A 25718-nucleotide genomic window follows, 5' to 3' on the forward strand; every position below is an offset into this window, starting at 1 on the left:
CGAAGGTCAGTTCAGACAGCCCCCTGCCATCTATTTGCTGTGGATCTGGTTGTTTTCCTTGTATTTTTAGCCCGGGCAGGTCCTCTCCGCGACCAGTGCCCTCAGAGCTGGACTTCTTCCCTAGATTCTGTCCATTGTTTAAGAAAGACAGATTGGCTCTGAATCTTGTTTTCTTTCTTCAACCCCTTCATTCCTACTGTTGAGGGCCAAGGAAAAATTTGGGGGCTGCCACGGGTGGGGGTACCGTTTTATCGTGGGTTCTGTTCATTCATATGGTCCAAGGAAAGAAAGGTGTGTTAAAACACACTGTATTTTGCCTTTTCCCCGTAGAGCTGCACTTTCCCTTCTTTTGAAATGGTCTAGTTTTGGCTTTTTTGTCTAATTTTTCGGATATTACCCAACTGCCCAGTGGAATCCGTTCTTCCTCAGCTCATGTTTCCATGTGTTTCTTGGACGGAATGCTGACAGAGAACTGGGGAGTGTTCTTCCAGCCACGACTCCCCATCTGGATTGGGCAGGGTGAGGTGTCAGAAGAAAGAGTTGTGCGCATGTGGTTTGGTGCGGTCAAGGAATGGCGCAGGTCAAGGTGTGTGTATTCTATACCCAGAGAAGCAGCATGGTCTGGTGGATAGAGCATGGGCCTGGGAGTCAGAGAGACCTGGGTTTTAATCCTGGATCTGCCATTTGTCTTCTGGATGACCTTGGGCAAGTAACTTCACCTCTCTGAGCCTCAGTTACCTCATCTCTAAAATAGGGGTTGAGACTGTGAGCCCCATGTGGGACAGGGACTGTGTCCAACCTGATTTGCTAGTATCCACCCCAGCACTTAGTACAGTGCCTGGCACATAGTAAGTGCTTAATAAATATTATTAATATACTGTAAGTGTGCCTTCACGCAGGGTTGGTTAGGAATGTTGCCCCTGTGTACCAGAAGTGCATAGAGGTTGGTAGCACGAGAAGCAGTGTGGCCTGATGGATAGAGCACAAGTCTGGGAGTCAGAGGATCTGGGATCTAATCCCAGATCCACCATGTGTCTGCTTTGTGACCTCTGGCAAGTCATTTCACTTTTCTGTGCCTCAGTTACCTCATCTATAAAATGGAGATTAGGACTGTGAGCCCCATGTGGGACATGGACTATGTCCAACCTGATTAACTTGTCTATCGCAGTGCTTGGCACAGAGTATCGCTTAAATACCATAAAAACGTGGGCACGCACACTACTGGCAATGATTAGACCCCCCAAAATAGGATAGTGCTGGTTTTCTTTAGAAAGGAAAAAATTCTAATGCTTCATTTTAATGTCTAGGCTTCACCCCCGCACCCCTAACCTCATTCACGCTCAGTCCTCACTGATTTGGTCAAAATTTCAATCTACTTTGATGGACCGGAATGTGGAATTTGGATCCTTTCCACACCGTTATCTGGGATCCTTCTGTTGATCTGGGTGGAAGATCTCAGACTCAGGAGGTCACTTGTCAAGTTTGAGCTGGACAGGAATAATATATTTTTGGTTTGGACTATTTTAGTAAGCTGATGGAAATGAGCCTTGTTTCTGAAACAGGTATGGATACAAATTCCTAACCCAGGCCTCCTTTTGCAGCCGGCCCACTAGATGGCATTCCGACCTCAACAATGGGGAGGAGCATCTCTCCTCTAGCTCACTCGCTCGCTCGGAACTTGGTCGGGCCGCTGGGGCCTTTGAGGCTGTGGGTCCTCGGAAAGCCCTAACAATTAACTGCAAGTAGCATGGCCAACTCCCCTTGCCCTACTTTGGTTTCTAGGTTTCTAAACAGCCAAATTATTTCACCTCCAAGGAGACGATGGGGAAGAAATTCTGCTCAACCGAGGAATAATCGAAACAAGTCCCTTATAGCCCGACGGTTGGGCGTTCAGAGAGTGAGAGGAGAAGGGGGTTTATCCAAGTGAGGCCTAGTACACGGGTACGTGATATTCCCAGACAATCCTCAAACCTCCCAGAAGCCACCAGTTGCACTCTTCTCGCTGGAACTGCGGCGGCCAGTCTGGCCGACGTATCCTTGTTCTCCTGGGCTGGATCAGGCAGGCATCTGGTCGAGCCTGGTCCAGTGCGTGGCTAGCTCCCCTGCTCCCCTGTTTCCCACTACCGTATAGTGGCCGGGCACAGCAGCCCTTAGGAGCGGCCTGACGCTTGCATGGACCACAGACCCGGAGAGGTGACGGGTGGCCCTCGCCAATACCGGTTGGCCCTTGGCCACCCTGGTAGTAAGGACTGTCCCATCCGTGCATTACACAGCTTCTGCAGTTTGAGGCGGTGAGGTCGAGCAGGATCTCGGATATGGCACTAGGTGCCCTGTACCTTCCTCCCTGTCTTTACTCCCGAGCCACTGCGTTCCTCTCACAGGTCCCCGTCAACACAGGTGACGCTTTCAAGCCATGGGGAGGCAGCATGGGGAGCCGAGGTGGAGGGAGTCTGGCTGCTGAAAGTGAAATTACTGGATAATAAGGCATCCCGTGCCATATCAGTTTCGGGCAGGGCCAGACCAATCAAACAGTGGGATTTATTGAGCACTCTCTGCGTGCGGAGCACTATACTAAGCACTCGGCAAAGGACAGTACAATAGAGTTGGCAGTTGCGATCCATGCCCACAAGGAGCTTACGAGTGTATAGGTTATCAGACCAGGGCAAAACCAGACAAGTGATCACCGTCCAAGAATCCGTAGCAGTGTAGGGGCAAAGGGGCCTGCGCCAAACTTCTGCATGTGTTGGGGGCCGGGCTCCCTCTGCTCCTTCCGTCCCTCTAGGGCCGAAAAACAGGTAGCACCACTTGTAGGTGGACCCAAGTTGACCCTGGGTGTTGCGGCCCTGGGCTTGTGCCGGGTTAGGGAAAATGAGGCTGGGGGTGCAGTGTTCTGCCTCCCCTTCTTCCCATCCTCCCCCCATAATATTTGCCAGAAACGTCTTCTGATTTGAATTTCATCTCCCCTGTCTTCTCCTACTCACCCTCTGGACCAAAGGAGGAGGGTCGGGGGGTGGTTTGGCAGACAACCAGGTGAAGCTAAAGGGAATGGAAAAGTAACAAACTGGGTCGTCAGTCTGGAACAGTGAAAAGTTGATTGGACCCTGGTAGCTGGACCTGAATATGGACTTAGGCCAAAAGCCATTCTGGGCATATGCCAGGCCTGGCTGCTCTCCCAGGCTTTGCACAGACAGAACAGCGACAGGCTCTGGCCCGCTCGCCCACGTCTGACCCGTGGCCTGCTGGCCCAGCTGGAATGCCCTGCTGCAGCCTTGGGCTGGGCCTGGATGAGTCAGAGGGAGAGACCCCACCCTCAGTCCCAGGTGGCCTTCCAGTCATCCCGCCATCTTTGTGGGGTCCCATCCCAGAGTTCCCCGGGATGGCTGGCATCCAGTTTTCGGGTCCTCCTGGGGACTTTTCAGCCCCAGAGGGCTCACGTATGGGCTGGGCCAGGGCCATGGCCCCTAGTAAGCCTGCCCCCCATCCCTCCAATCCCTGCCCCCTCCAGATCCCAAGCATGCCGAGCTACAAATAGGCCCAGAATCTCGGGGGGCAGACGATGGACCAGTAAGTGCAGTCACAGTCTCTGCCGATTAACATTTGCTTTGCCCAAACTGACTTTGGCATTGTGTTAGGGGAGGAAATGCTTTTAAGTTTGCCATGGGTCTTTAGAAACTCCTGGAATTTCCAAGCTATTATTGTTTCTGAAAAGCTTTTGCCTTTCAGGGGAGGATTCATTCATACTTCTTGGAAGGAAAGATGCTGAATGTTAGCATGTGATGAAGTAGGACCTGGGCAGGCTATCCAACAGGCAAAGTCCAGTCTTTGCAGCGTTGGTCCATCTTTATCTGTACTGAATGTTTGTGTTTTTCAGGTAGAAGACCTTGGGATTCCAGTCTCTACTCAGGCAGAGGTGAGCTGGCTCTTCCCCAAGTTCACTGCCATCAGCGGTCATTGGCTAGAACTGAGGTCAACCACCTATGCCTTTAAAGTCATCTTTGGTTCTTCCGGGAACTACCTATGGTTCTTGGGCCATGTGGGGCAAGGGAGGGGCGGGCAGGGTGGGGGTTCCCATATGGCCCATGCGGGGATGGAAAATGGGGCCCGTGAAACCAATACATTCACCATGAAATGAGCAAAGCGAGCAAGGGCTTAAGTTGCGTGATTGGGTCTCTGTACACAAACTGCTCAAAACCTGCTGCTTTGTTGGGCTCTGCCGCACAGAAAGGTTGCCGACCCCCGGGCCCTGCAGGCTGTTGGCTCTCAATCAGCTTGATGGTTTTTTTTCTTGTTTTTCAGATCATCCAAGCCATACACAACCTAACCCGCCTCTTGTTCAGCCTCCAGGTAACGACTCCCATCTCCATTTTGTCCTCAGACTTGTCATTTTGGGTGCATCGCTTCCTCCTGTTGCATGATTCCCAGGCCTTGGAATCAGGGCTCAGACCGAGGGAGGGATCCTGAGTCCCTTGTCACCTCCTACTATAACTCAGGCCCATTGACCCCTCCCAACCTTGAGAGCTGCTTCCTTACTTGACCACCCATTGCGGCCAGTTTAGCATGGTTTCTGGTTTCTCAGAGGACTTGATTTAGCCTTCTTTCCTCTTGTCTCTCCCTTGCAAGTGGCCCGAAAAGGGGGAGGGGTATCAGGGCAATGGGACTGATGGAGGGGACCCCCGTGGGGAGGGATCATCTCCTTCCTCCCGGGATGTTGACAGAAGGGGGAGGACTCATCAAGCAGACCCCCTTAGCCCCACAGCTCTTAAGTTCATGTCTGTAATTTATTTATATTAATGTCTATCTCCCCCCTGCAAGGTTGTTGTGGGCAGGGAACATGTCTACCAGTTAGTTCTGTTATACTGTACTCTCCCAAGCACTTCATACAGTGCTCTGCACACAGTAAGTGCTCAATAAATTTGAGTGACTGATTGTGAGATGGTCAGTGGAGCCACTCCTGAAGCCTGTCGTCACCGCGTAATCAGCTCTTCCTCAGCACGACCTCTGGGGTAGGGGCAAGGTTGTCTGGGATGACCTCCCAGATTCTATAGAGAAGTGGGATAAATCATTTTTGTTTGTCCTTGACTTCATTGTGCACAGCATCCCCCTATTTTGAGGGGTGGAACTCTGTCCTGAATAGGAATGTAAACCTTAACGTGAAGACTTGCCTGATCTTAGGGTGAAACATTCTTTCACCATCACTCATACGCTCACGCACCAGTTGACAGATGGGGCTCAACAAAAGCACTCCTCTTCAGGCCCGAAACTTGGGAGCAATTAGCAAATGCAGCCGAGGCAGGGAGAGGACATCAGACACACTAAACCAAACAAACAGATATGCGGAGGCAGAGAACATCTGAAATGGGCTAATTTTATTTGGTGAACTAAGCCAACACCAGTTGATCCCAGAATATAAAGTTCTCTTTATTTTGGATGTGAAAACATTCTGTGTTCAAAGCAAGCCTCTGCGAGCACTGAGGGGAAGGAAATTTGAAGGGAGGGGAGCTAAGGACACTAGGCTAGGGGAGGTGAAAAGAACAAGCAGGCGTTCCGAGAGGAGACGAGGCGTTTCAATGTGTAGAAGTCTTCAGGACCATCTGGAGACCACTGGGAAAGTCTCTTGACCACTACCTGGTGGTCAGTGTGGCCACAGTTCCCAGTTGAGTCCCATTGTGGGTAACGGTGGGTTCCTCCAGGGGACTGAGTGTAATTGTCTGGAGTGAAGACTTCGATAGACCATGTCTGCATTGATTCCAGTCAATCAAAGCTATTTATTGAGGGCTTAATATGTGCAGCGTCACTGTATTAAGTGCTTGGGAAAGTACAGTACAACATAGTTGGTAGACATGGTCCCTGCCCAAAAGGAGCTTGCAGTCTTCTTTTAAAAATTGGCTAGTGTAACAGGGATCTGATTTTTGAATTTGTTCCAGGCAGTTCAGTAGACTCGGCAAAGACAGAGTAAGAGTTTAATATCATGTGCAAATAATCATTGAAATAACCCATACTCAAGGAGCAAAATAAACCAGCCTGGCTGCTCCCACTTAGATGGAGAATGTGGATTTTTCCTGAAGTCGGAGTGCTTTTGATATAAATCTGGCAGGGTTTACAATTGCTTATTTGAAAAATGGGGATTAAGACTCTGAGTCCCATGTGGGGCAGGGACCATGTCCCACCTGATTTTCTTGTATCTACCCTAGCACTTAATACAATGCCTGGCATATAGTAAGTGCTTAATAAATGCCATAAAAAAGAGAAAGAAAATAATAGCGGCAGACAGATCCATCTGAAGGATAGCACCAGGCCCCCAAGGGTAGATGGGAAATAGATCACCGAGCACCTTTTTTTTTTTTAATCCATCAGTGATTGAGTGCTGTACTCCACGCTTGGGCATTTTAGGTAGGGGGGTGTCAAGCCTTCGCCACATCCCCACTTATAATGGTGCCGGGATGCTCAGGTGTGTGTCTGTCTCTCTCTGCATCTGTCTCTGTCTGGCCTGTAGGCAGTGCTCACCATCCAGGAGAGTCACATGGAGATCCACAGGCTGGTTCTGCAGGACCACGAGAGCCTCTGCCAGGGCCGTGCTCTGCGGGCCACCCTGCTCCCCGAGGCGGAGGGAGGCGACGGGCTGGGGAAGGCGGGCGACCCGCCGGCCGACCCGCCGGCCAGCCTCCACAAGCTCCAGCGCCAGTTCCAGCAGGAGCAGGAGCGCTGGCGGCGGCGGTGCGAGCAGCAGCGGAGGGAGCAGGAGGCCCAGGAGAGCCGGCTGCAGGAGCGGGAGCGCCAGTGCCAGGCCAAGCTGGAGCTCCTGCACCGGACCCGCGGGGAGCTGGACCACCAGCTCCGCGAGCACCGGCAGAATGTGGAGATGCTCAGGGAGGGCCAAAGGAAGGTGGAGAGGGAGAGGGAAATGATGAAGATCCAGCAAAGTCCCTGGAGACACAACCGCCAAAGCAGCCTTCCCGCAGCATTCTCACCGAGACCCGGGGAGGTACGCATGCATCTTCCTGCCCGTGCAGTTGTCCCGTGAATGGGTCTTTAGGGTCCGCTGGGACTTATATGTGCTTAAGTGGGCCGAGTGCCATGCTGAGTGTTGGGGTGGATCCAAGACAATCACGTCGGATACAATTCCCTTGCCAAAAAATGCTCCCAACTTGAGAGTGGGAGAGCAGGTATCCCCATTTTACAGATGAGGAAGCTGAGGTTAACCAGAGAATATTATGGTAATAATAATTGTGGTATTGTTAAGCACTTACTATGTGTCAAGAACTGTACTAAGCGCTAGAATAGATATGAGTCAGAAGCTCATGGGTTCTAATCCCGGCTCCGCCACTTGTCTGCTATGTGACTTTGGGCAAGTCATTTCACTTCCCCTGCCCCTCAGTTCCCTCATCTGTAAAATGGGGATTAAGATGGCGAGCCCCATGTGGGAAAGGGATTTTGTCCAGCCTGATTTGCTGATATTACCCCCCGGTGCTAGTGTAGTGCTTGGCACATAGTTAGTGCTTAACAAATGCAATTATTATTATACAAGATACTCAGGTTCTACATGGGGCTCATAGTCTAAGTCGGAGGGAGAACAGCTATGGTCACACAGTAGGTAAGTGGCGGAGACAGGATTAGAACCCAAGCCCTCGACTTATTTCTACTAGGCCAATTGTTAATAATAATTATTATTTTTATATTGTGTTCAGCACTCACTATAGGCCACACGAGTGCTGGCGTAAGCTATCCCCATCAGACACAGAGAAAGATAGAAGCAACACACATTCCCTGCCCTCCAGGAGCTTGCAATCTAATGGGGAGTCACTCTGACAAAAATGTTTCACAAACAGCGGGAGGAGGTACTTACCCAGGGCCTTATATGGAGGAGATGGGGGGGCCCTTCTGTGAACAATCCCTGGTTATTTTCACCAGCTCCTGATCGAATTTAAGCACTGGCTTTGGGTCTCCAGGATCATCCCTCTGTTTCTCTCAAAATGTTTTGCAAGATTACACTAGTTAGTAGAAAAAAAAAGGAGTTTGAACAAATTGGGCTCATATTTAGTTCCAAAGATCCACAGATTGGATAACCCAATGGAATTGGCTCAAGGCCACCTGTGATAATCAAATTTGCTCCAACTTTTTTAGTATAGGAGTGAGCTAAACTAGTCTCTGACCGCACAGCTGATTGATTGGTTTGGCCCGTATTCAGACACACCCAGCTCTGCCAGAACACGTGCTTTGACTAGTAGTGCCCCATTTAAGCCCTCTTTCCCTGGCTCCCTCTCCTTTCTACATCATCAGTGTTCTTGGATCTGTGACCTTTGGTCATTTGATATTCATTCCATCCACAGCACTTAGGTACATATTGATAAATTATATATTAGAAGTTATTTATATTAATAAATATAAACAGATTGTAATTGGGCAGGGAACATGTCTACCAACTCTGTTGAATTGTATCCTCTCAATCGCTTGGTACAGCGCTCTGTGCGCAGAAAGCGCATTGTAAATTCCATTATTGACAATGATGAGAGTAGCTCTGGCTGGGACCTCGTGGCAGAATTAGGGAACATTCTTCTGATAGGGAGGGGTTGTCTGGTTATAGAGGGAAAGAAATGGCATCAGGAGAGGTGTTCTATAGGCATATGAGCATACGCTGGGCATGGTGAAAAATTCGACACGTTCTCCTTAACATGAGAAGCAGCATGGTAGAGTGGCCAGAGCACGCACTTGGGACTCAGGAGAATGTGGGTTCTAATCCCAGCTCTGCTATTTGTCTGCTGTGAGACCTCGGGCAAGTCAATTCTCTGTGCCTCAGTTACCTCATCTGTAAAATGAGGATTGAGACTGTGTGGCCAATGTGGGACAGGGACTGTGTCCAACCCGATTTACTTGTATCCACCCCAGCACTTAGTACAGTGCCTGAAACACAGTAAGTGCTTAACAAATAATCACAATAATTACTAATACTTAATGGGACCCCCATCTACTAGGAGGACTGCGCTGTAGTCAGTCCACTGATTGGACAGCCCGAAGCAAATGTGCATCAATTGAAAAGTTCCTAAATACACTGAGTTTGGCAATAGCCTTGGGATTTTTTTCATGTCCCAGCCTTTGGCCCTTCCAGGCCCATAGAACAGCTTCCAATTGGTCTAGTTCCATTCTCTGTCATGCATAGATAGCTCTTCTCTTCATGGGACTCTTCCCAAAGCCACCCAATTTCATTCATTTATAACAAAGGAAGTGCTTGTTGATTCTGAATTTCCTATCTATACTTCAGTTAGTATGCATTATAAGCTCCCCAGAAATAAATGGAATCCTCAAATGCAACCAATTTCCCCTCTTGTGTTTGGTGAGAATTAATGTTTTCCCTCCATATGAATCCAGATGACAAAGGAGCACACTGGTAATTGTGCTTTCAGAATTGTGAGGAGGAGTCTACCATGTACTGAACCGGGTGAATTCAGATACCTGGAGTTGGGCAAAGGGAGAGAGAAAGGTCTCATGAACATGAGATTTAATGATTGTGTGGATCACCTCTGACCCTGTCATTCCTTATTGCACAGGCTTTAAATTGGGAGGATTGAGTGAGCTCATTCAGTCGACCAATCCAAAATCCATGGTGTACATTGGGCGCTGTGTGCTGAGCCCCTGGTCGTAGGTACTCGAGAGGGAACAGTAGTGTAGAGTTGATCGTCATGTTTGCAGGACAAACATGACAAGGAGTTTCTATAAACAGTAAAAATATTTAAAATAATTAAAAATAAACAAGGAGCTTATTTCTCTGGCAATTGTTTCCAGTACTGGGGGATCGGAAGGTGGGCATTTATTCTGAACTTAAGTGGGACCACTGGGTTGGGCAGTAACATTTTGCTTGAATTTTCTCATGCAGGAAATAAGCCTGAACCGATTGGACGATTCAAGTCATGAAAACTCACTCTTCATAAATGAAGCCATGGTCCTTGTGTCACCAAATAGCCTCTGTACATCAAATCCACCTGGAGTCTACCGAGAAGGATCTCATTTGGCAAACGCCTCAGGGGAGACTAGGACTAGTGAAGCAGATCAAGCCACTCTCCAGAAGGACACGGCTGATCCCGTGGATGATCCCCGCCAACTTTGGAGCTCCGCCGGTCCCAGTGAGCGGACCCCCGCCCCTCTTCGCGGGAGCAGCAAGGACGCTGGTTACAATGGTAAATGATCAGCGTCGGTGGTTTCTCTGTGTAGCTACCTTGGGACGTGCTGGAAAGCCAGCAGCAGAATGGATGGTGATAACAGGACAGTGCTGAGCTGGGTCCTTCCTCATGGTCCCTTTTGAGCCCGGTGGTTTTGATAATTTACTTGTGACATTTGTGCCCGTTAGGAACCATGTTTTGTGGGATTGGGGTTGGGGGGAAGTGAGACCGTCTGTGACAGGAACAGATGGCATGCGTCAGCATGAGCACATGGCAGGCCGCATGGATCTGAGGTAAATCATCCAGAGCAAAATGCTTTAGCAGCTCAAACCAGCAGGGAGGACTTGATATTTCACAGCGGTCCCTGGTGTATTCCGATAAGCATTTTGTGAAATTCATCGCCTGCCATAAGGCATCTGGCGAGGGGCTGTCATTTGGCTTCAAGATTCAAGTCCCAGCCTAACCAATCGTGGTAAGAAAGAAAAGGATGCAGAGTCTCAATTTGGGGTGAAGTGAGGCCTGGTGCGCGGATGTTTTGGGGAACCAGAAACATGGTTGAAACAAAGGCAGGAAGAGTGGCTGAATTCTGGTCCCCTCTAGACCGAATGACCTATTGGCCTAATCTCAGGATGAATTTTGATTTCATAATGTTACTTGAGCCATATCCATTCCTGTGGGATGGGCAGCTGAGGATTTTCTGAACCTCAGTCCCTCTTTGGGGTAGTAATGATTGGTTGACTTCCTGATTAGATTGCACTGTGGGTTTGTGAATGTGGTTGTACTCACTGGCTTCAGTTTAATATGGTGGACCATGTTTGAGGTGAATGTCACTCTTTTTTTTTTAAGGAATATTTTTCTATGTAATTTCTTTGTTATTAGTTATTATAAGAGGGTGCTCTGGAAAATTTCTGAAAGCATGGTAAATCTATGCTTTAAATTGCAAAGGTTTTGGTTTTTTGTGGAGGAAGGGAGGGGAGGGGAGGGGAGAGAGAAGCAGAGGGAAGAGGAGAGGAGAAATGTGGAAGCATGTTTCAGGTTCATTGACCATTCCCAGGACTGTATGATCTTCCTGCTCTCTAGTGGTGGAAACAGTGTCTTTTCCCTCCACAGAGTTCTAATGATAATAACGTTGGTATTTGTTAAGCGCTTACTATGTGCCAGGCACTGTTCTAAGCACTGTGGTAGATACAGGATTATCAGGTTGTCCCATATGGGGCTCACAGTCTTAATCCCCATTTTACAGATGAGGTAACTGAGTCAAAGAGAAGTTAAGTGACTTGCCCAAAGCCACACAGCAGACATGTGGCGGAGCTGGGATTAGAACCCGTGACCTCTGACTCCCAAGCCCATGCTCTTCCCACTAAGCCACGCTGCTTCTCTTATGTTCTAATTCGGAACACAGTTATACTTATTATTAAGAAATCACAGTACTTCATCCAACATGTAGTATTTTTTCATTTCTTTTTGATTCATCTCCACAGTCTTCTGTATCTCCAGATTTCATTTTGAATTATTGTTTTTGAAATGAAATGGGCAGAGGGATTTAGCAGGCCCAAATAAAAACTCCATTTTCCATATAACATTTAAATAATTTTTTAGGAAATGAGCACAACCACTTTAGGAAGGCTTTTTAAGATTGCATATTTCTGTAATGAATGGCTGACCAGTTTGTAAAGTTCCTTCTCTTATCCATTATACAAAGACCTCAGGGCAATTTCCAACACAGGTGAAACTGGCAGCAGTTGTTAAACTCTGAGGAGAAAAGGTGTGTTTGAAAGGCACTCAGGAAGAGGAAGAAAATAATTAAAAGAGAAATTGCTGTAGTTTTCCAGGCTAAAACTTGTTCAAGAAACTTGTCTGGAAGGAGGCAAGTCTTCTGGCCGGAGAGAATCAGAAAGGCGGTGAGACTGTCATGTAGAGGCTGTGGGCTTTGCTACTCAGTGATGATCCTTAACTTGCCTTTCCCAGGTTCAAGAGAGCCTAGCTATCCCTTTTGAATACAAGGGAGGTAGAGAAAAATACTCCTGGTGGCAGACACCTTTACATGATGTATTTGGTGAATTTGAACCCTTAAATAAGACCCTTTACCATCAATCCCCATCAGCAAAGAGCATTGTTTTGCTTTTCCAGATTAAGCCCCAAGTGAAGGGCATTTTTGCTCAAACACTGGCTGCCTTTCAGAAACTATTCTGGGTGTTGGTGGTGAGTGAAAGGTGAGGAACAATGCAATGTTCTAAAAGTAGTTAGTAAGTTTGTTATTCCTCCGGGTATCCCCAGGGGCTTTCTAGGACCAAGCATTTCTCAAGGAGGGCTTGTGTTGAGCAAGAGGCCTCTTACCCATTTCGTTTTCAATTGGGTGGGCCGCCCCACCAGCACACTTGCTTGCTTTCAGGCAACCGCTCCTAACAAAGATGCTGACAACTTTGAGTCCGCAAACTCCTTTGTTCCCAACCCATAGAAATGACTGACCTCCACTTTGCTGCTGGCTCGATTCCGGGGAGGAGAGGCTCGACCTTGGCTTTCTGAGTGGAATGAGCCAGTGGAGGTCAGCCGCCAGTTTCCCAATCACATGATTCCCCCAGGCCTGGGAGCCGCCTGAGGAAGCTGTCAATTTCTGAGGGGTGACGAGATTAGGGAAGCGATGGGCTGTTCCTCTCCCCCATCTTTGGTCCCTCCCTTTCCAGTTCCAATCTGGGGCAGACCCACAGACGGGGTCACTCCTGATGCAATAGGAACAGAGGAATCTGAGACATTTTCCGAGTTGAACCGAGGGAGAGAGATGATTCCCTTACGGTCATCAGGTGTACACCAGCCTGGTTTGGGCCGGGATCCCTGAGATCTTCACCGGCCCCATCTTCCCGAAGGTGGGCCTGAACTCCCAGTCTGATCTTCTTTGGCCTGAGCCCTGCCAATCATATCTCTGCCAACATTAGAAGGCCTACTGAGTCCTTGGGCCCTTACTAAGCACGTGGGAGGGCAGCAGTAGCAAGGTGAATGTTCTCGAAGTGCTCACATTCTGATGACGGCTGTTCCCGTCTGCCCCATCCTGGGCCAGGATTGGGCAGGGCAGTCAGGGGCCCGGCCATTCTCATCACTACTAACTCTAATCCCAGGAGGCACTTATAGCCCAGGGTACTGCACTTAAGGCAGGGGGCTTAAGGGCACGGATGGTGTCTTCCAGCTCAAATGTATACTCTGCCAAGCATTTAGTGCAGTACTTGGCCTACACTAGGTGCTCAATTACCGTTATTGTTGGATTTCCCTGAGGGGGGCCTCCCCTGCCCCCCACTCGTTATTAAAATTAAATTAATAATCAAACAGGTTAGACCAGCTAGTAGCCAAAGTAACACTTTCTTAAACACAGAGAAGACTGTTGCAGTGTAAATCTATTTTTAGCAGTCAGCTCTGACTCCCTAGGGCAAAACAATTAGTGGTTGTTTGGTTCAACACATGCTCCTAAGGAGTGAGAACCTCTGTACCCAGCCCAGCCCAGCCTCCTGCTTGTCAGCAAGGAGATATTGTGCGAAATAATGCACGTTCATTCCAGCAACTCTGTATTAATCTCCCCATCCCGGCTCCGCCCTCCCCACAGCCCTTGGTTTTGTGTTCTGTGTCTATCTCTGGGGCTGCACCCCAGCTCAGTCTCCCAGAGACCAGACAGCACCGGGGGAACCTGTCCAGCCCGCTCACTTTCTCTGGGCTGGAGAAGGCTGGGGGGGTGAGGTGGGGGAGGAGAGGGAAGGGCACCCACTCTGAAGATTGTATAGTTCCGTGCCTTCTCGAACGGCCACGCATTCCATCCATAGGTTTCACATGAGCAAAGTAGAAAATGTTTCTGCCATCTCTGTGGATCTGTTCTGAGAGGATGGTCCGTGATTAGAGTTGGGAGTTTTTTTGTTCAACAGATTTCTTGTTACTCATGTTCCCAGTATTTAGGGGCCTTAGTTTTCCATCTGTGAAGTGGAAACATGCATTTAATATGTAGATCAATTTGAGTTTCTTGACCAGAAGACCAGGCTTCTGTGCCTAATCCTAGTGGCCTATCCGACTGCATGTGAAATCTCAATACTTGTTCTTTTACATTTCTCTGGGGACAAGTTTCTTCATTCTCTTGGAACCCAAGGTTTGCATTCTGGCAGAACCTGTCATGATGGCAAGCCCACCGGCAGAACCCTTCCTTCCCTCCCTACGGTGCCCAGTAGCTAGACACCCGCGCATTGGTCAGAGGGCATTTCCCTGGTTCGACCGTCACGTTCGAGTCAAAGCACGGGGTGAAGAACCCTGCTCCGGCAGATGTACAAGGAAGGAAGGAAGGCTACTGATCTTTGTCGTTGCCTGTGCTTTCGATCGTAAACAGGATAAGATCTTGGATGAAGCGTCCATCTTAGACACCTCCTGCTGCAGCTTTCTTTTCCAGGGAAGCAGAGCTGTACCCCATCATGCTGGAGAGCTGGTCTGAGTGAGCCTTTTTCTGGTCTGAGAGCACCACTAAGAGGCCGGTCTAACCAGGAGGCTTCACTCCTCAGTGGGTTGGAAAGGGGCCTGAAAAGCGAAGGCATAATGTTCTGGAAGAAGCATTTACCAGCATGGCATTGGCAGGGTTTCCATGTATTTAATGACCTGTTTCCTTCTAGTGATCTTGGCGTGCTGTTTGGTGATTTGCTATCAATTAATCACAAAAATGTAATCCTGCAATAAGATCCATGCCATAAAACAGCCTCATAAATCCACAAGTAACAAAAGGCTAGGCACCACGTTCCTCAGTGGCCACTTCATCTGAACGCCCCCAGGCCCACGGTTCTGCTCTGGGGGTCCCAGAGCCCTCGGTGGCTCCTGGGGTGGTCCTGGGACTGGCTCCTGCTCTGCTCTGACTCTGCAGGCTCCCATTCCTCAACTGCTGTTCAGCAGTTTGAGCAAAGCCCAGGGCCTCCCCCCGGACCTTCCTGGGCCTGTGTGCTGGCCTACCAGCTCCTCCTCGGGTGCCTGTGAAAGAGGATCCTTGGAAAAACAGTGCTGAAAGGGATTCTGGGGGAATCAAGCAGGGCTAAGGTGCTTACTAGCTTTCCTTCTGACCAAAGGGGAGTCTCCTGTTACTAGACAAAATGGTCAAAGTGTTGAGCTAGAGGTGGTATGACCTTCCTTATTCTAACATTTTCCTCCCTGTGCCGTCAAGCTCTTTCTCTCGTGACTAGCTGGTGAAATAATAATAGTGGTATTCACGAAACCTTGCTCCTTATATGCAGGGGAACAGTGTCTGAGTGCTGGGGTAACTAGAAGACAATGAGAGCGGACACTGTCTGTGTCCCATTTGAGCCTCCCAAAGGCTTACCCATGTGGAAACTGGGACACAAAGAGGTTAAAAGTGACCCACCCAAGGTGGCACAACAGCAGGCCAGGGGCAGAGCTGAGAACTTGGGTGTCCTGAATCTCTAGTCCAGAGGTAAACTTTTCCTTTAGGGAAGCAGCGTGGCTCAGTGGAAAGAGCATGGGCTTGGCAGTCAGAGGTCATGGGTTCTAATCCCAACCCCGCCACTTGTCAGCTCTGTGACTTTGGGCAAGTCACTTAACTTCTCTGTGCCTCAGTTACCTCATCTGTAAAACGGGGATTGAGACTGTGAGCCCCACGTGGGACAACCTGATCCCCTTGTATCCCCCCCAGCGCTTAGAATAGTGCTTTGCACATAGTAAATGCTTAACAAATGCCATTATTATTATCATTATTTAACTGAAATTCATTTCCCCTCATTTGTTTTGTGGACTCGGAGGAAATCTTGTGAGTATGCTCTTGTCAGCAGTTGAGATGTTCAAAAGTCTTCCCTGTGCTAAACAATCTCCTCTCCACCTGAGACCTACTTGTTATCTTTTCAGTGATTCCTGCAGCTCTTCCTCTCTCCTCAGGTGCAGACAGCAAAGCTGGACCCTGGGCTAGACAATAATCCTTTTGAATCTTCCCCTAGCCGGCAAGTTTTAGTTTTTTCTCCTCCAGACCCTAAGGGGTCACGTTTGACTGCATGAACCAATGCTTGTGAGATTCAGAGGAGGAATGAATCAGAGGGGAAGCGTGCTTTTGTCTCAGGAATAACACTATTTGTCTGAAGCAGATGACAGGAGAAATCAATCAAGCAGGGGGTAATAATAAAGTAAAAAATGCTATCGGGTGAAGGAACTTTCCTCTAGTTGATGGTTCTGGAATAGTCATGTTTAGAAATGGCCAGAATAATGCAGCTCAGAATCTAATGAGCCTCACAGAGGCTCAAGAAACTGCATGACCTAGTGGGTAGGGCCTGGATCTGGGCATCAGAAAGACCTAGGTTCTAATCCAGGCTCCTCAATATGTTGGCTGTGTGACCTTAGGCAAGTTGCTTAACTTCTCTGTGCCTCAGTTACCTCATCTGTAAAATGGGGATTTAGACTGTGAGCCCCTTGTGGGACACGGACTGTGTCCAGCCTGATTACCTTGTATGTACTCCAGCATTGAGTACAGTGCCTGGCACATAGAAAGCGCTTAACAAATACCATTTTTTTTCTAAAAAAAAGGAACACATCCCTAATTCTGTCATATTGTACTCTTCCGAGTGCTCAGTACAGTGCTCTGCACATAGTAGGTGCTTAATAAGTACTATTGATTGAAAAAGGATTATGTTGCTCTCTTGGGGGTTTAACTCCAGTAAAAGAAGTATTCAGTCAATCAGTGACATTTATTGAGCACGTACTATGTGCAGAGCACGGCACTTAAATGCTTTGGAAAGTACAACAGAATTAGCAGACACGTTTCCTACTCAAGAATGTTTCAGGCAGGGAACATTTCTGGACTCCGGTGGTACTTTAGTACAATGCATTGCATGCTATAGGCACTCAATGAATCCCACTATTGCTGCTTATCTTTCAAATTAAAACAGCCAAATGTCTTTACCATTTATAGCACTTATAACTGAGTATTCCTTTGGCTAGTTTTCTTAAGGGATCGTGTTTTAAGCGTTTTATATTCAGGCTTTGAGGGTGCAAGAAATGAAAGCTAAATCAGAATTGAAAATTGAATTCTTATCATTTGAAAGTGCTAGTTATCCTTGCTGAAACAATGAACAGTGTCCTCCCATTCTACACGTTCATTCCTCGAGGTAAACAAATAAAATGTAAAGCAGAAGCTTGGGAAAAACTTTTAGATACATGAAGCTCTGTTTTCCACACTGGCCATTTGGACAGCAAGTACAAAATTATAATTCATAAATACCTTTAGGAACACAAAAATGTTCAGATGGACATATCTCACATCCCTTGGATGGAATTGAGGTGGCTTGAGGGACTTGTGTCATGTTCCTTATCACCATGGATGCTGGTTTACTTCTTAGCTCCCAAACCCTGGAAATGCATAAACTGGCAGAAATCACATTTGATTTTTCAGGAAAAGCCCACTTGGAGAAGTTTCACCATTTTGGGCACTCTATGACATTCAATTTGTAAAATCACTCTGTAATTAATCAGCCCTTCCTATAGAGTTGTGAAAAACATCATTTGTGGTGAGTGAGGTTTGTCATGTTGAAAAAGAATGCACCAAAGCAGGCTTCTGGTCGATGAGAACAGTGTTTCGGTTCCATGGAGGCATTCTGGGGCAAGCCAAGGCTGGGTGCTGTGCCCTGGCCCCTTGAGCTGGAAAAGAGGTTTTGCAGGGAAAATTCTGGTTTATGTATTGCAGTGTGCAACACTCTTGCTTGTCCCCTTGCTCTTTGCGCTCTGGGCCTCAGAGAGAACTCTCCCAATGGGGCCGAGAATGTGAGGGCGGGTTCGACCGACCGTTGATGCCAGGGCAAGTTGTTCTTCCCCAAAATGCCATCCCACTGCAAGGACTGTCCTGGAAAGAAAGGGTCATGGGGCTGACTGTCAGGCAGCTGGCCTCTGTGGACCTGGGGACCTTGGACAAAGCAGTGGCCAAAGCACCAGACTATGTGCCCTGCACTGTGCTAGCTACATGATAAAAATATGAAATCTTTGTGCCATCCTTCTTACCCAGTGCATCAATCACTAATCTTGGTCCTGCAGGAAGGTGGTGATTTTCCTCATTAGGCCTGTTGGGGGATGACTGCTTGGTGAACTGAGAATCGGGCCTGAAACAGTTTAAGAAAAAAGGAAGAAAGTTAGAGGTGTGTCTCAGTTTGAATACCAGAGGATCGATACTGTGGTGCTTCCCCAGGTCTTTTTGAGACCATTTGCCGGGTCAATATAATTAGGAATATAGTTTTCTTGCTCCACAGGGACCTCTTGGGAGCTGCAATAGTGTTTGTTTTACTGCTTCTATGGGCACTGAGACCTCAACTTCTTATACCCCCCCACAACCCAGTGTTCCTCTCTAGAAATGGGGTGTCTTTTCTCCTTGGGACATTTGGATCAGACTGCACAGAGTGGCCAGAGAGCGACATCATAGTTGTGGTATTTGTTAACCATTTACTATGTACCAAGTACTGGGATAGATACAAGGTATTCAGGTTGGACACGGTCCCTGCCTTAGTTAGGGCTCACATTCTAAGTAGGAGGGAGAACAGGCATTGAATCCTCACTTGACAGATGAAGTGGAAGAGCCGGCATTAGAACCGGGTCCTCTGACTCCCAGGCCTGTGTCTTTCCACTAGGTCATGCTGCTTCTTATATGTGAAGTCACGATACGTAACTTCTAAAAAAGGGCTTCTATGTTTGGTCACAGAGAGTCGGTTTCAGGCTAAAGAGCTTACGCAACAGTGTCCACGGAAGCTGATGGAGTCTCAGGCTAGAATACCAAGGCAGGCCTCAGCCCTGAGTTTCAGGACCGAAAACCAAAGAAAGGAAGGAATTAGTTATGCCACTTGTGGCTTGCGAGTATGCAACACAGTGCAGTGGACCAATATAAGTATACAGGACATAGATTGCTCCTTAATCTTTAGACAGTCAGCATGGCATGGGGCAGAGAGCCTGTCCCAACTGATTATTTTACATCCGCCCCAAAGACTTAGCCCAGTTTCTGACACATAGGAGGTATTTAAAGAAAGACATAATCATTATTATTGCCATTATGGGCAGTGCACGAAGAGCAGCTCATAGACCGTAACTCTTGCTGCCCTGAGCTGAATTCAGCCGAAACTCCGAGTTGTGCTAAAAAATCAGTCTAAGTTGGATTGGTAGCAGAGGCAAGAGACTGCTGGTCACACTCTGGCCATGCTTGACAGGTCGCCTATATGACGGCTATCTTCTTGGAGTCCGGCCGTCCCCCAGTGCCAATTTCTGGAAGGTAGTGGGCTGGACTCCTGGGATCCAGCCGGGGGATCCACTTCCACCCAGTAGTGCTGACTTGTGACCCAAACTCCTAAACCTTAAAAGGGGAGTCCTGCTTTCTGCTATTTGGAAAAGGCTTGGAACACTAGCATGGGAGGTGTTAGATAGTTGTCTGCCCCAGTGCTCGCTACAGGGGTTGGCACAGAGTAAGTGCTTAACAAATACCTTAATTAATAAAATGCTGCTTGAAAGGGAAGTGCTGCCTTTTCAGATTGGGTGTCCAGCAATCTGGTGTGGGATTAGTTTCTGTCTGCTTCGTGGAAGACTGGAATACTTTGCATTGGTTTAGAAGCATCTTCGGTGATGATCAAGACATTCCTGAAAGAATGTAGTAAGCATCCCCCTTGCTGACATTCACCTCACATTGGCCTAGTTTGCTGTATTATCTAGCAGTCCATCAATCAGTGGTGTTTATTGAGCATTTACTCTGTGCAGAGCACTTTCCTAAGTGTCAGGGACAATACAATGTGAGTTATCATTATTATTATTTATTAACCACTTACTATGTATCGAGCACTATTCAAAGCATTGGGATACATACGTTCATCAGGTTGGACAGTCCCAAATGAGGCTCACAATCTAAGTCAGTCCAAGTTGGTAGACATGATCTTTCCCCATAAAGAACCTACATGGCATAGTGGATAGAACATGGGCCTGGGAGTCAGAAGGTCATGGGTTCTAATGCCAGCTCTGCCACTTATCTGCTGTGTCACCTTGGGCAAGTCACTGCACTTCTCTGTGCCTCAGTTACCTCATCTGTAAGAGGGGGATTCAGAACAGTGCCTGCCACATAGAAAGCACTTAACACCATGATTATTATCACTACTATTTCCCCTAGCTGTAATTTATTTTAATAGGTTCGTAAGAGTCGAAGGATCGGCGTAACAAAGTGCTGAAAGGGTAAGCAGATCATACACTCTCTCCTTAAAATGAAATCGATCGCAACAACCCAGACCTTTTTCTAGTATGTAGTTGGAAAAGGCGCTGTCCAAATTTGTATCCTTTTAGACACCTCGTGCAATGCATGTGAACCAGTACTAACAATCTAGGTTAGATAGTTCCCAAGTATTAATCCCAGGTGGTTGACAGATCACTTAAGTGCTGAGGTCCAGCAAAACCAGTAAAATGGAGCTGACTTAGAGGCAGCAGGACCCAGTTAAAAGAGTCCCAGCCTACAAAGGACTACAGTCTAGTCCCAGCACTGCCCCGGGCCTGCAGTCCTGATCTGGGTTTCGCTGTTGCCTATGACTCCAGTGGGGATGAGTGGTTTCTTAGAGTTAAAATAGTGATGTCGTAGGGCTTCTTGATCAAGCAGCAGCAGCAGGACCTGGTCCATCCAGCCAAGAACCAGTGCCTCTAATAGTGGCAGAGGAGGCTTGGAGTACCCCTGGGGCATCCACCCCCCTTGGGCGTCTGACCTCACGATTAAGGATGTCCACCAACATCCCTAATGGTTCCCCCCCTCCCCCTCCCCCAGTGATCCAAAGTTCAACTTCCAAAATAGGTAGCGAGCTCACTGTGGGCAGGGAATGTCACTGTTTATTGTATTGTACTTTCCCAAGTGCTTAGTACAGTGCTCTGCACATAGTAAGCGCACAATAAGTCCAATTGAATGACTGATACTTGAGGCATAGCACCAAACCTGAGAATGATGCTGGGGAAAAACTAGCAGAAGTATATATGTAGCAATAAGAAACCAAATCAGCAAGAGGAGAAAGGACCCTCTGCTCTTTGTACCACCTTTCTTCCTGGAGGGGAGCTCAATGTGGGCAGGGAAGGTGTCTACTGACTCTCTTGTTTTGTGCTTTCCCAAGTATTTAGCACAGTGCTCTGCACGCAGTAAATGCTCAATAAATAGCATCGATTGATGGGAGGGGAGGAATCCCAGATTCCACGATGCATTTATTCACTGGGGACCGTAGCCTTTTGTTTCCATCAGCCTGAATTTTGGGGGATTTGACTCTTGGAGGCACTGTTGAGCTAAACACTGGTCTCCCAGCAAGGCCTCCCGCCTTTCCAGTGTGCGCTACCCAGCCAGACTGGAACTATGAAATTGCAGGGCAAAAGCAGCAGATGAACCCAATAACACGAGCATTTGATGCCAGACCAACATCCTTGTTGCACCATACAATCACTACTGTTCGCGGGTCAGTCCTTATTAAGATCCTCTATTGGCATTTTCCTAGTTCTGGCCTTCCGAGAAGGGGATTTTGTAAAGCATATCGGCCAGGAAAATCATTTAGGGTCCACTGGGCTGAGTGGTTGTGCCTGCGACTATGTGGTGGCTTGTTAGGCAGTGGGGAGCTGAAAATGATTAAATACAAAAACAGCCGACAGAACCCAGGATAAGAAACATGAGCCAGTTTCCTCTACTAATTAGAACTCACCTGCTGTAAACATTTGAGCTTCAGGGAGTGGTGAAAATAAAGATTGGGATGAGGCCTAGTCCTGTGGAGTTTGTAGCAGACCAAGCCAGAGATGGCGTGTCATTGGCTGCTGGCCTCCCCATGAAAGATGCAGCAACTCACCTGGTGGGCTGCTGAGAATTGACCAAAGTGTTTCTGGCATCTCTGAGGGTGGGACTGGGAGGTAGATGGCTGGGGGTCAGAGGGGAGGGGTTTTGTTCTGTGGAGCAAGGTGTGACCCACCTTTCTCCTTCCATTGACCCATCTGTAAACCAGAGAGATGCCACTACCTGGCCACTGGCCTCTAGGGACAACGCCTCCATTTGCTTTGAGATCTGTGGGTAGGGAGACAAGGGACTTTGCCCCTGTGGTGTTGAGTGGGAGGAAGCAGGTTGCCCAGTGTCTCTCAAGGAGGAGAGATGGAGAACTCACTTGCATGCTCTCTTCATGCATGCGAGCTCACAAACACGAGGTTTCGAGGAGCTCTCTTTACATAGACAGGGGACAAAAAGGGGGGGGGGTCACTCACACTTTCCTTTCTGCCACCAGTGGGGATTGGAACCCACAACCTCCCTCTCCTTATCCCAGGCTCTTACCTCTGTGCTGCAGTGAGATCTCCTTTCACTCCAAACAACCTAATGCTTTTCCGTCTCTCCACAAAACACCAGTTACAAAACCCTCCATGGAAGACAAAGAAACAACACCTCCCCTATGGCCTATATCTCTATTATTATATCTCAATTTTCTCATCTATAACATACAGACTCAGTACCTGTTTCTCCCACCACTTCCTCCGTGAACCCCATGTGGGACAGGGACCATGTCTAACCTGTTTGTTTATTTTTTAATTTACCACAGTGCTTCCTTCCTAGTAAACACTGAACAAGTACCACAATAACTATTATCCCCATCCCTCCTCCTCGCAGAAGCAGGTGAGGGGAAATCAGAGCAGGCTTGGAGTCAGAAGTGTTCACTTTAAGGAAGAGCTGTAAGGACCAAGAGTGCTGGTGCATTGCAAAGCTGAGGGGAAGCGGGCAGGCCACCATTACTGAAAAGGGACAAGTGGCCCCCGACACCCACAAAGAAGGCCGGGTGCAATCCATCAACAACAAAAATGAGCTTCTTTGCCGGGGGGTGGGGACGATGACAGTCTCTCTCTCTCTCTCCCTCGACTTGGACAGGCAGAAGAGAGGACAGAAGGACCAGGGCCAGGCAAGGACTGTCCTGTAACCCTCCCTCGCTATGCCTGTGTGTTTCAGATCCAGTGGCGGAGCCGGGATGGGGTCTGGATCTGGGGAGTGAACAACCCCAACCCACCCCTGAAGACCAGCGGAACCCGGGTGGGGACCCCGATGGAGGCGATGGCATGGAAGAAAACATTGTTTACCTCTAATCTTGTGCGAAAATGACACAGATAAAAAAAACACTAGCACTTTTGGTGAAAAAGTTGTACGTCGGCTTTCTGAAAATGCATATTTCCCATAAGGCCAGACTGTGCTAAGGATGGCTGGATATTTGAGACCCCTGTACGGTTCTGCTTCTTGCCGTGAGTGTAACTGACAATTAAGTTATTGAGAATGGCCCTCGTTTCTAATCTTTAACTTGTCACCCCTCATTTCAGATGTGACATTTACCTCCTGTTCTTCTGCCACGAAGCCTCTCACTTAACGGGGGCTTTTTATGGCAGAAGAAGGGGTGAATTTCCCATCATTGACATCACGGTCCAAATTGGATTTCTATTTGACCGCCACCACGTTTGGTAGATATAACCCATCTCCCTCTCGGACCCCTACTGGAGCGGCTACCGAGGCTGCTCTGGGATTGGCCAGATTTGGCTTCCTCAGTGGTCCAGGAAGATGGCCGTTGTGTCTGGAGAGCTCACATTTGCTTCTGCCTTCCACCACAGAGCTCTCCCCTTCCATTACGAAAACAGAATGGAAACTGTCTGTGGCTGTGAGGCGTGCTGTATATTGCTTTTCCATAAAGGAAAACCACACCCTGTCTTCAGAAAGGTGACTTCCCCTGCCCCACACCATGTGTGTTAGAAAATAAACCAGGAAATGTTAAGTCGTTCTTCAAAAACATTTGTATACTTTGGTCGGTGTCAATAAATATCTCATACCTCATCATTCCCCGGTTGAGATTCATGATGTTCCGCTTCACAGCACAACCGAAATCTTCTCTTCTGCAAAAGAAAGATGGACCTGTAAACAAGATGCCCGCAAGTCCTAGCGCAACTCCTTCACAGTGGGAGGGAGCAATCTAGATCCAAAAGATAAGCGAAGGCCACAGCATTTTTGTTTCTCATTTTGGACCGTACTGCTTCCTAGCCACAAGCGACGGGGAAAGTCCCTCTAGAGGTCAAGGAGTCTGACGATCTGACACTTCCAGATCTCTGAGGAAGGCAGCTTTACCTGGGCTTGGACCAAGGCCTCTGACCATCAGGGAACTTGCGCTAACACAGGCTGCCCTTCAAGTCCCTTGTTATAGCAGCAGAAATGAAGGGTTGTTTCCCTCCCTCTCTCTAACAATGAGACACAGACATCAGAGTGGGCTGATCATCTCTTCCAGAGTAAGGGCTTCTGTGTCTCCTCCAAAGCTCTGGGTCCCACTCCAGGGCCTCATGGGGGACAACTCTGCCAGCGGGGTGGCCTCCAGGCCCGGTGACCTGGGAAGGGGGAGCCCCGGGTACTCAATATGGCCCAACCAGGAGTTTTTGTCACAGTTTGAATCACCCAGGTTAGCCTTTGGGCTGGGGGCCAAAGCTGCTGCTTTTCCCATCAACTTTGCTCTACACTTTGTGTGTTCCAGGGACCAGACTGCTGGCAGGCAGGTGGTCCCCTAATTACTATCCATTGCCTGTCACAGACGCCCTTTGCCATTCAGCCGCCCTAGCTGGACTCACAGGGAAATGAAGAAGATGGGATGGGTTGGGGAAGCAGTTCTCTGGGAGTCAGAGAACATGGGTTCTAGGCTCAGCTCTGCTACTTGCCTGCTGGGTGACCTTGGGCAACTTATTTTCTTCTTCTGTGCTTCACTTTCCTCATCTGCAAAATGGGGGTAAACGGGCCTGTTTTCATTCATTCAATAGTATTTAATGAGCGCTTACTATATGCAGAGCACTATACTAAGCGCTTGGAATGTACAATTTGGCAACAGATAGAGACAATCCCTGCCCAATGACAGGCTTACAGTCTAATTGGGGGAGACAGATGGACAAAAACAAGACAACATAATCACAATAAATAGAATCAAGGGGATATACACCTCATTAACAAAATAAATAGGGTAATAAAAATATATACAAATAAGTACAGTGCTGAGGGAGAGGGGGAGGAGCAGAGGGAAAGGGGGCTTAGCTGAGGGAAGGTGAAGGGGGGAAGAGGAGGGTGCAGAGGGTGGAGGGGGGGCAGAGGAAGGAAGTTTCCTTCCTTAGGAAGGAAACATATCTACCCAAGTGCTTAGAGCAGTGTTTGGCATAAGGTAAGTGCTTAACAAGTGCTTAATTATTATTACTTGCCTTTGGAGCATTTCTGCCTCACCCAATTCACCCTGTTGGACTGTACTCTCCATAAGGGCGGGAGCGAGAAACTTGTTCGGACTGAATGCAGCAGGTATGTAATTAGTGCCGTCCTTCCTCCAACGACATAGCTTCGCTGTCCTGCTTCTGTCAGTGGCTGGCAAGGCCTTGGCCTGGATCATCCCTGCATCCAGCAGTGAGGATCCACTGGGTGCCCAGAGGGCCCTTGCTACTTTTCTCGCTGCAGTAGCAGACAACAGCAACAACACACAATAATAATAATGATTTAAAAATTGTACTATTTGTTAAGCACTTACTTTGTGCCAGCCACTGTACTAAGCA

At 48.2% G+C, this 25718-nt stretch overlaps 1 protein-coding gene and 1 long non-coding RNA gene across 7 annotated transcripts in view; one reads left to right on the plus strand and one right to left on the minus strand.

Annotated features, from left to right (window-relative positions):
- ARHGEF28 (Rho guanine nucleotide exchange factor 28) overlaps positions 1-23985 on the plus strand; it is a 277359-nt gene extending 253374 nt beyond the window's left edge. For 3 of the 4 annotated variants that reach the window (XM_029057848.1, XM_029057856.2, XM_007658520.4), the window contains 5 exons: positions 3872-3910; positions 4297-4344; positions 6494-6982; positions 9869-10169; positions 23116-23985. In XM_029057848.1, the coding sequence (XP_028913681.1) occupies positions 3872-3910; positions 4297-4344; positions 6494-6982; positions 9869-10169; positions 23116-23249 (1011 nt within the window). In that variant the 3' untranslated portion in view covers positions 23250-23985. Of the gene's footprint in view, positions 1-3871; positions 3911-4296; positions 4345-6493; positions 6983-9868; positions 10170-23115 lie in introns of those variants that run through there. The other variant, XM_029057863.2, reaches the window with a different exon arrangement.
- The window catches only part of LOC103166216, a 476150-nt gene continuing 467401 nt past the window's right edge, over positions 16970-25718 (minus strand). For 2 of the 3 annotated variants that reach the window (XR_003756829.2, XR_003756826.1), the window contains exons 6-8: positions 23979-24041; positions 18156-18253; positions 16970-17525 (exon numbers count right to left, since the gene is read on the minus strand). This is a non-coding gene — a long non-coding RNA (uncharacterized LOC103166216). The remainder of the gene's footprint in view (positions 17526-18155; positions 18254-23978; positions 24042-25718) is intronic. The other variant, XR_003756827.1, reaches the window with a different exon arrangement.

Source organism: Ornithorhynchus anatinus, chromosome 1 (assembly GCF_004115215.2).
Source record: "Ornithorhynchus anatinus isolate Pmale09 chromosome 1, mOrnAna1.pri.v4, whole genome shotgun sequence".
Classification (NCBI taxonomy): Eukaryota; Metazoa; Chordata; class Mammalia; order Monotremata; family Ornithorhynchidae; genus Ornithorhynchus; species Ornithorhynchus anatinus.